The 10,918-nt window shown below is 40.0% G+C and overlaps 1 protein-coding gene across 2 annotated transcripts in view; it reads left to right on the top strand.

Annotated features, from left to right (window-relative positions):
- The window catches only part of PCNX (pecanex homolog (Drosophila)), a 211,816-nt gene that overhangs the window by 178,306 nt on the left and 22,592 nt on the right, over nt 1-10,918 (top strand). For both annotated transcript variants that reach the window (XM_011949638.1, XM_011949639.1), the window contains 2 exons: nt 5,978-6,078; nt 6,854-7,004. In XM_011949638.1, the coding sequence (XP_011805028.1) occupies nt 5,978-6,078; nt 6,854-7,004 (252 nt within the window). The remainder of the gene's footprint in view (nt 1-5,977; nt 6,079-6,853; nt 7,005-10,918) is intronic.

Genomic DNA, 10,918 nt, shown 5'->3' with positions numbered 1-10,918 from the left:
TTTTTTTTTTTTTTTCCTTCCCATTTGCTTGGTAAATATTCCTCCATCCCTTTATTTTGAGCCTGTGTGTGTCTTTGCACATGAGATGGGTCTCCTGAATACAGCACACCGATGAGTCTTGACTCTTTATCCAATTTGCCAATGTGTGTCTTTTAATTGGGGCATGTAGCCCATTTACATTTAAGGTTAATATTGTTATGTGTGAATTTGATCCTATCATTATAATGCTAGCTGGTTATTTTGTCCGTTAATTGATGCAGTTTCTTCATGGTGTCGATGGTCTTTACAATTTGGTATGTTTTTGCAGTGGCTGGTACTGGTTTTTCCTTTCCATATTTAGTGCTTCCTTCAGTAGCTCTTGCAAGGCAGGCCTGGTGGTGACAAAAATCTCTCAGCATTTGCTTGTCTGTAAAGGATTTTATTACTCTTTAGCTTATGAAGCTTAGTTTGGCTGGATATGCAATTCTGGGTTGAAAATTCTTTTCTTTAAGAATGTTGAATATTGGCCCCCACTCTCTTCTGGCTTGTGGGGTTTCTGCAGAGAGATCTGCTGTTAGTCTGGTGGACTTCCCTTTGTGGGTAATCTGACCTTTCTCTCTGGCTGCCCTTAACATTTTTTCCTTCATTTCAACTTTGGTGAATCTGACGATTATGTGTCTTGGGGTTGCTCTTCTCGAGGAGTATCTTTTTGGTGTTCTCTGTATTTCCTGAATTTGAATGTTGGCCTGTCTTGCTAGACTGGGGAAGTTCTTCTAGATAATAAACCTGAAGAATGTTTCCAAGTTGGTTCCATTCTCCCCATCACTTTCAGATACACCTATGAAATGTAGGTGTGGTCTTTTCACATAGTCCCATATTTCTTGGAGGCTTTGTTCATTCCTTTTCATTGTTTTTTCTCTCATCTTGTCCTCATGCTTTATTTCATTAAGTTGATCTTCAATCTCTGATATCCTTTCTTCAGCTTGATTGATTCAGCTATTGATACTTCTGTATGCTTCACTAAGTTCTTGTGCTGTTTTTCAGCTCCGTCAGGTCATTTATGTTCTTCTCTAAACTGGTTATTCTAGTTAGCAATTCCTCTAACCTTTTTTCAAGGTTCTTAGCTTCCTTGCATTGTGTTAGAACATGCTCCTTTAGCTTGGAGGAGTTTGTTGTTACCCACGTTCTGAAGCCTACTTCTGTCAGTTTGTCAAACTCGTTCCCCATCCAGTTTTGTTCCCTTGCTGGTGAGGAGTTGTGTTCCTTTGGAGGAGAAAAGGCCTTCTGGGTTTTGGAATTTTCAGCCTTTTTGCACTGGTTTTTCCTCATCTTCGTGGATTTATCTACCTGTGGTCTTTGATGCTGGTGACCTTCGGATGGGGTTTCTGTGTGGACATCCTTTCGGTTGATGTTGATGCTATTCCTTTCTGCCTGTTAGTTTTCCTTCTAACAGGCCCTTCTGCTGCAGGTCTGCTGGAGTTTGCTGGAGGTCCACTTGAGACCTTGTTTGCCTGAGTATCACCAGTGGAGGCTGCAGAACAGCAAAGATTGCTACCTGTTCCTTCCTCTGGAAGCTTCATCCCAGAGGGGCACCCTCCAGGTGCCAGCCAGAGCTCTCCCGTATGAGGTGTCTGTTGACCCCTGCCAGGAGGTATCTCCCAATCAGGACGCACAGGGATCAGGGACCCACTGGAGGAGACAGTCTGTCACTTAACAGAGCTCGAATGCTGTGCTGGGAGATCTGCTGCTCTCTTCAGGGCTGGCAGGCAGAATGTTTAAGTCTGCTGAAGCTGTGCCCACAACCACCCCTTCCCCCAGGTGCAGGTGCTCTGTCCCAGGGAGATGGGAATTTTATCTATAAACCCTTGACTGGGTCTGCTGCCTTTCAGAGATGCCCTGTCCAGAGAGAAGGAGTCTAGAAGGGCAGTCTGGCTACAGTGCGCTTTGCTAAGCTGTGGTTGGCTCTGCCCAGTTCAAACTTCCTGGCGGCTTTGCTTACACTGTGAGGGGAAAACTGCCTACTGAAGCTTCAGTAATGGCGGATGCCCCTCCCTCCACCAAACTTGAGCATCCCAGGTCAACTTCAGACTGCTGTGCTGGCAGCAAGAATTTCAAGCCAGTAGATCTTAGCTTGCTGGGCTCCGTAGGGGTGGGATCCACTGAGCTAGACCACTTAGCTCCCTGACTTCAGCCCCCTTTCCAGGGGAGTGAATAGTTCTGTCTTGCTGGCGTTCCAGGTGCCACTGGGGTATGAAAAAAACTCCTGCAGCTAGCTCGGTGTCTGCCCAAATGGCCGCCCAGTTTTGTGCTTGAAACCCAGGGCCCTGGTGGCTTAGGCACGTAAAGGAATCTCTTGGTCTTTGGCTTGTGAAGACCATGGGGAAAGCGTAGTATCTGGGCTGGAATGCACCATTCCTCACGGCATGGTCCGTCATGGCTTCCCTTGTCTAGGGGAACGAGTTCCCAACCTCTTGTGCTTCCCAGGTGAGGCAGCTCCCCACCCTGCTTCTGCTTGTCCTCAGTGGGCTGTACCCACTGTCTAACCAGTCCCAATGAGATGAGCCAGGTACCTCAGTTGGAAATGCAAAAATCACCTCCTTTCTGCCTTGATCTTGCTGGGAGCTGCAGACTGGAGCTGTTCCTGTTCGGCCATCTTGCCAGCCACCTCTTTGGCCGTCTTGCCAGCCACCTGTTTCTGGTTATTGAAGTTCATTGAGATTCTTGAATCTGTAGGTACATAATTTTTTTCAGATTTGGAGACTTTTCATGATTTAAAAAAAAATCTATTAAATGCTTTATTAATAAAAACACACACAAACTATAAAGAACTAAGAAATATAAATATCTGTGTCATAAGCAAACATTCAGGATCAACAGAATGATCAAAGGAGACTGCAACAAATTGGATTCCTGCAGTGGAGAGGGCATCTTCACTGGTGAGGGGGGACCCCAGCTGTAACAGCTTTTCCAGTTCTCTCTCCCATCCAGAACCATGAGAGGCACAAAGGGGAGGTGTGCATTCCGGTGCTCCTCAGGCAGGTCAAAATTCTCAAAATCTATAGGATTAAAAGGGGAGCATTTTTCTACTTCTAGATAGGTGTCATCAAGGCAGGAATAGAGGTGGTTTTAGCTTTAACAGTCTTCTCAGTCACAAGGCCCAGACCCCAGCTTCAGCCCATCCTTAGGAGCCACACAGGTGCCTGGTTCTCTATTTTCCTTATCAACAAGGATCAGAGTAGTTATTCTGGATTACTCCAATACTCTCCCTCCACCATTATTAAAAATAGTTTTTTCTGTTTTCCTCTCCCCCTTTTGCAGGGACTCCAGTTATGTTTATATTAGGCTGCTTGATTGTCCCACAGCTCCCTGATGCCCCATTTATTTTCAGTCTTTTTTCTCTCTGTATTTCATTTTGCATAGTTTCTATTGCTAACTTTTTGAGATCATTTATCTTTTCTTCTGAATTAATATACCAATAATCCCATTCAGTGTATTTTTTATCTTGGACATTGCTTCATTTTGTATCTCTAGAAGTTTGGTTTGGCTCCTTTCTACAAATCTTCCATGTCTCATTCAACATGCTCAGTCATTCCTCTGCCTTCTTAAGCTTATGGAATATAGTTAAAATAGTTGTTTTAATATCCTTGTGGGTTAAGCCTAACATCTGTGTCAGTTGTGGGTCAGTTTTGATTGAGTGGTTAATTGATTGTTATTCTTATTATGGATCCTATTTTCCTGCTACTTACATGCCTGTCAATTTTTTATTAGATGTCATTCTTTTGAATTTTACCCTCAAGGGTGCTGGATATTTCTGTATTCCTGTAAATTCTTGAACTTCATTTTGTGACACAGTTAAATTCTTTGGGGACAGTTTGATCCTTTCAGGACTTGCTTTGGAGGGATCAGAGCAGCTGTTAGTCTGGGGCTAATTCTTCTCCATGACCAAGACAATGCCATCCTGAGTGTTCTAGCCAGTCCCAAGGTTTTCTGCTATTCCTTTCTATTCCGTTGGGATGATTCTTTTCTCAGCCTAGGGTCCTCTCTCCGTGTGCTGATCAGCACTCTGCTGCAGATCTCTGAGTTCCCTCACCTCCCTCTCTCAGTAGCTCTCTCTCTAGCACTCTGCCCTGTGAGCTCCAGCTGACTCAGAGGCCTCCGGCTCAATTTGTGCTCCCCTTTCTTGTGGTCTGGAAGCTTTCTAGGTAATAAACTCGGTCAGTTGTAGGGATACCTCATTTGTTTCCTGTCTCTCAGGGACCAGTGTCCAGTGTCTGAAAACTGTTGTGTCATGTATTCTGCCCAGTTCTTTGGCTGTTTCAGGTAGGGGGGTAGATATGGTCTCTATTGAATCATCTTGGCTGAGGTAAATCTGAACTGAATTTAAAAAAAATTTTCTCATCACAGAAACAATACATTTTTAATCTAGAAAGTTGACAGGGGAAGGGAGGTAGAGAAGAACAAAAAAAGAGTGAAGATCACCTGTCATTTTATCACCCATTGTAACTACCTTTAGTTTTTTTTTTAAATGACTTCAAGTCTACACCCACTCTCTTATATTTTTCTTTTGTATTTCTTTAAACTAGTGCTGTCATACTCTTTATTTGCTGTTTTGTAACCTGGACCCAAAATTTTTTTCAAAATGCCTACTTGATGAAACTAGAGTATGTGCTGTAAGAGGTAATATGTCTTTAGAAACAATCTAATTGGCAACCAACTAGGACATCTCTAACACAGTCGCCATTAACTAAATTATCAAGTTCATGATAATTAACCTATCAATAGTAAGTTAATATCTTAGACCGTTTCCCTATTGTGTTTATAAGTTAATGGTTTATAAAGCCAAAAATCAATGCCATTGGCAAAGTTAGAATAATTAAGCTAATTATTAGCCTGTATCATTGATTCGTCACCTTTAGCATGGATTAGAATCACCTGGAGAGTGATTGCTAGACTCCATCTCCAGAATTTGATATCAGAGATCTGGAGTGGCCAGAGATTTGCATTTCTAACAAGTTTCCAGGTGATGTTGATACTGTTGGTCTTAGGACTATACTTTGAGAAGCACTGCTCTGGATTGTTTTTTGGTAACTGAGATGCTACCAAGATTTTCTTTAGTATTATGTAAGGTAATCAGTGATTATTATTTCGGCTTTCTTGGAGAAACAGGACAGTTACCAGCTTCTTTCAACTGTAAAGTATGTAATTGTTAAAAAATAAAAAGGTTGAGGAGAAACAATATTTGTGAATATCAACTTGATTTTCTTGACTATGTTTATAGTCACTAATAGGCTAACTCATCTGCCACTAATTGCCTGCTTGTCAAGTTATGGTCAAAAATAAGTAGTTAAGAAAAAAAAAAAATGTAATCCCAGCACTTTGGGAGGCCGAGACGGGCAGATCACGAGGTCAGGAGATCGAGACCATCCTGGCTAACATGGTGAAACCCCGTCTCTACTAAAAAATACAAAAAACTAGCCGGGCGCGGTAGCGGGCGCCTGTAGTCCCAGCTACTTGGGAGGCTGAGGCAGGAGAATGGCGTAAACCCGGGAGGCGGAGCTTGCAGTGAGCTGAGATCCGGCCACTGCACTCCGATCTGGGCGACGGACTGAGACTCCGCCTCAAAAAAAAAAAAAAAAAAGAAAAGAAATAAGTAGCTAATAGATAGAAATATTGTATTTTCAGGAGAGGGTAATATCAATAATCCCAGTAAGTACTTTGAAATCTTTAGCTAAAATCCTAACATTTGATAATACAGTCAGTTTTTTTTGTTTTAATTATGTTCCATTATTATGAAATTTTATATTTTATTTAAGGATTCCAAAGAAACTCCCCATACACATTCATGCTTCATTTCATACAGTTTTATTAAGTTTATTTTGAGGAGATAGAAATTATGTACTTTTAAAATTCTTTATCATTTCTCTGTATTAATTAGGTTTATGATTTGTTAAATACTTATATGCCTTTCTGATAACAAATGTTTTTTTGTTTTTTAAAGCCACTGGATGTGGACAAAGATTCATCCCTGGTGACTCTCTGTTATGGACTCTGTGTACTGGGACGGAGAGCTTTGGGGACTGCATCCCATCATATGTCCAGGTAAAGAAGGCATTTCTGTTCTGAGGAAGAGAGTATGGGAAGCTGTATTACCTAAATCTGAAATCATTTTTCATGGAAGCATGTATTCTATGCTAATTTATTGTAAAGTCTTTTTAGATTTTGTATTTCTATACATCATCTTCTTGAACATAGTTGAGCTGTCCTAACTGGTTAACAGAACTGGTTTTTAAAATACACACATGTGTGGGTAGCCACTGATAATGAGAATATAATGAATTAAAGACATTTTAAAATATAACCACCCACGAATTTTGATTGGTCTCCTCCTGTTTACGTCTATTTTTCTAACAAATTCATTCATTTCTATTTTTCCATATTTCCTTGCAGTCTGTGTCTAGGCTATTTATACTTCTAATATAGTAATAGATTTGGAGACTCTAAATCTAAACTGAATTTCCTAACATATCCATCCAAATGAATTAGAATTTCACACATTTTGAATTTTTTCTGTGATAACTACATGTTTTCCATTAAGCTTTTCTTAATTTATTTTAACTGTACTTTAACCAAATCTGTAGGCTCTTTGCCTGTTGTTTATTTTTGTGGACTCACTATTAGAATGGTTCATAAATAAGGGTCCCAGGTCGGACAGGCCCTATCTCTTGTGATTCTGGTTCAGGGTTCTGACATTAGTTCCTGGAATCTGTATTTTCAAAACACTCCCAGGTGATTCTGATGCACAGGCAGATGTAAGAATCAATGTCGTGGAAGACCTTTGTCAAAACATGTGAACTTTTATCTCCAATCTTAACAGTAATTTAGAGTCATTCCTCTATGGATTGCATGCCCTATTTAAAGGAGATTTCCGTATTTCTTCAATTCGAGATGAATGGATCTTTGCTGACATGGAATTGCTAAGAAAAGTAGTAGTCCCTGGGATCCGTATGTCCATTAAACTCCATCAGGTAAGAAGATGAGATTTTTCTAGTTCATTACTGGTGTTTACTGATCCTTCTTCACATGATTTCAGTATTAGTCCGTTCTCACGCCGCTGTAAGGAATACCCGAAACTGGGTAATTTATAAAGGAAAGAGGTTTAATTGACTCATAGTTCCACAGGGATGGGGAGGCCTCATGAAACTTACAGTCATGGCGGAAGGGGAGGCAAACACATCCTTCTTCATATGGTGGCAACAAGGAGAAGTGCCAAGCAAAAGGGGGAAAAACCCCTCATAAAACCATCAGATCTCATGAGAACTCACTCACTATCATGAGAGCAGCAGCATGGGGTAACTGCTCCCATGATTCAATTACCTCCCCGTGGTTCCCTTCCCGGACATGTGGGGATTATGGGAACTACAATTCGAGATGAGATTTGGGTGAGGACACAACCAAAGCATATCAGCTTCCAAATTATGTGTCTTAGGAACTTTTTGAGAAATATTCTGATCTGAATAAAAGAAAAATGTGATTTCATGACAAGATATATTAAATCTTTAAAACCTGAACCTATGTTTCTAATAGTAAATTTGAATATTAACATTAGAGAGTGACTGATACAGGCATGAAATAAGTAAAGGTCCTTGGCCCCCATCATACTTATTTTGACTTCCTATCATTGTAATTCCTGCCTATTCCCTGTATGAATATTAGCCAACTCTAAATGTAGTGTAGTAAACTTCAGGAGTGTTACAAGTACTGCTGTTACTGAAGGATGAATTTCATTCCATGTGTTTTATAGAATAATAGGTGGTTAGGACAGACTTAGGCTTAGCTAAATATCTTAATAGGGTAATGACATTAAAGTGAGGCCCCACAGTGCATTTCTAAAGCCCTAGATTATTGCAAGAATATATTGTGAAATTAAGTACTGGCACTTGTTCCTTCATTCCACTGGATGGTAGTTATCAGATCTGATAAGAGACTTCGTCATAAGACTCATTAAAGTGTATCTGCAGTGCTCAAATATAATTGAATATTTTGCCCCCAAATAAAATGTAACTTACTCTTCAAGTCATTTTAGTATAAAGTGTGGGAATTAAATTAAAAACCTCACGTTCTTTAGGAACATTACTAATAAGGAACACATTATTTGAAAATCTCTTTGAAAAATGGAATACTATTTGAGGATGATGCCCCAGGGAAATACTAATTTGGGATCAAATAGAATTGTCCATCTTCAGACTAGTTTTAGAGTTTTGAGACAAAATTCAATGCATTTCACAAGAAGGTAATTCAGATTAAAATGTTTTTAAAACTTAGACATTTCTGGAAAGGTACCAAGTATGTATTTGCTTTATAAGAAATACTCTCTTTTATATAACATAATTTTCTAATAGCTTCTGACAAACTTCTTCAATTAATTCTAAATGTTATGACAGATATTTGATCTCAATTTGTCTGAGATGAAACTGAGTACAGAATTTAAAGTCTCTGATGCCTTGGGTGCCTACCCCTAGTCTCTCCTTAGAGGATTCTCTTGCCTGTTGCTGCCAGGTCTCTTTCCTTAAATATTCCTTTGGCTGTGGCATTATTGCTGATATCAGTGATTCTTTACTTTATCTTCTGGCCCAACACACTTGGATATAGCACACTCCCATCATTAGCCAGGACTGACAACACTTATAAACAGGGAGGTGAGAATGTAGAATTGGAACCCAGGAACCATGGAGGGATGAGGGGAGGAGAGGAAGTGGAGAATGTAATGCAACCTGGAGAAGTTCCTTAATTCTGATATACCTTCTGGGAGGGTGGAGATTGACCTATAAAGTCACAAACAACAACCATTTATTGATCATCACTTTGAGCAAGACATTAGGTTGTCTATGAGGATCTCTCAGGCGGGAAAATCTAGATGTGTAAATCAGTACTGGTCATTGCCAAAGTTCATGTGCTCATGAAAATCCATAAAAGTGAACAATAGGCTCATATACTAAAAGAAAGGATATATGCGTCTACCTTACAACCCAACAATTCTACTTCTAGATGTTTACACAAGAGAATTAAAGTACCATTGATTCTTGAACAACACTGGTTTGAACTGCATAGCTACATTTATACATAGATTTTTTTTCAGTAAATGTACTGGAAACTTTTTTGGAAATTTACAACACTTTGAAAAAGATGAACTACAAAGCCTAGAATTATCAATAAAATAAGACAAACTTAGGTATGTCATGAATGCATAAAATACACATAGATACTAGTTTATTTTATTATTTGCTACCATAAAACACACAGAAATCTATTATAGAAAGTTAAAATTTATCAAAACTTACAAAAACACTTATAGACTATACGTGGCACCATCTGCAGTTGAAAGAAATGTAAACAAACATAAAGATGCAGTATTAAATCGTAACTACATGAAGTTAACTGTGGTACATATTAATATTATACCACTACAGTAATGTCATAGTCACCTTCTGTTGCTTTTGCAGTGAGCTCAAATGTTGGGAATGTGCTTAAAACGCCGTGTGGCACTGATCATCTCTGTGTGAGCAGTTTGCCTTTCCAGTAAATTGTGTATTTCAATAAAAAGAGCTCGCTTGCAGTTCCCCTGTATTTCTCATTGTGTTTAGTGCAGTACCATAAACCTTAAATAACACCATGGGATCCATACAGAGTGCCACTAGTGAGGCTGAAAGGGCCCCCATGAAACAGAAAAGTCACGACATTAAAAGGAAAGGTTGAGTTGCTTGATATGTGCCATAGATTGAGGTCTGCAACTGTGGTTGCCCACCATTCCAAGGTAAGTGAATCCATCTTAAGGACCAGTGTGGAAAAAAAAATTTGTGAAGCTTCCACTGTTACTACACCAGCAGGTGGAAAACCTTGCACATTTTACAAAATACGTTTTCATCTTATGTTGAAAATAGAGCTTTTATGTTGGATGCAGGATTTCTATAAGAAAGGCATACCTATAAACACTAATATGATTCAAGAAAAAGTGAAGTCATTATATGGCAACTTAAAGCATAGAGAAGGTGAAGGATTTAAAGCTGGAAAATTTAATGCCAGCAAAGGATGGCTTGATAATTTTAGAAAGAGCTTTGGCTTTAAAAATGTCAAGATAACAGGAGAAGCAGCTTCTGCCAACCAAGAGGCAGCAGACGAGTTCCAGATGCCGTTAAGAAAATCATTGAGGGAAAAGGATATCTGCCTGAACAGATCTTTAATGCAGGTGCAAGTGCCCTATTCTGCAGTGGGGGTTGGGGGTGGGGAAGCCACAAAGTACACTTTTTAGTAAGGAAGAGCACCAGGCACCAAAATTTAAGGCAGGAATGGGTAAGCTAAGTTTACTGTTTTGTGCAAATGCAGAGAGGGGTTTATGATCAGGTCTTTACCTATAAAGCCGCTGACCCCTAAGCCTTGAAGGGAAAAGATAAGCACCAACTGCTATTTTGATTGTACAACAAGAAGGCCTAGACAAAGAGAACTCTTCCTGGTTTGGTTCCACCAATGCTTTGTCCCTGAAGTCAGGAAGTACCTTGCCAGTAAAGGACCTTCTTTTAAAGTTCTTTTGGTATTGGACAGTGCCTGTGGCCACCCAGAACCCCATGAGTTCAACACCGAGGGTGCGGAGGTGGTCTGCTTGCCTTCAAACAACTTCTCTAATTCAGCCTCTGTTGGGGCCCGTGCCGGGGGTGGTGGAGAATGAACAGACACAAAAGACAAAGACAAACAGAGAATATGGCGGCCGCACCTAGAGCCTCCGCCTCACTTTATTTATACCCCACAAACCCCACGTCAGCAGAAATAACACAATGAAAAACAAACTTTCTGCACCCAGATGTAACCTTCGGCTTAGTTTCTTGTCTCTAAACTTTTCCTTATTTGTCCGCCTTCTTGGCGCCTACTAAAGTTCATTAAAGTTCAA

The sequence above is a fragment of the Colobus angolensis genome, unplaced genomic scaffold (genome assembly GCF_000951035.1).
Source record: "Colobus angolensis palliatus isolate OR3802 unplaced genomic scaffold, Cang.pa_1.0 Scaffold3, whole genome shotgun sequence".
NCBI classification, from domain to species: Eukaryota; Metazoa; Chordata; class Mammalia; order Primates; family Cercopithecidae; genus Colobus; species Colobus angolensis.
This window is presented reverse-complemented; position numbering and strand designations above follow the sequence as displayed.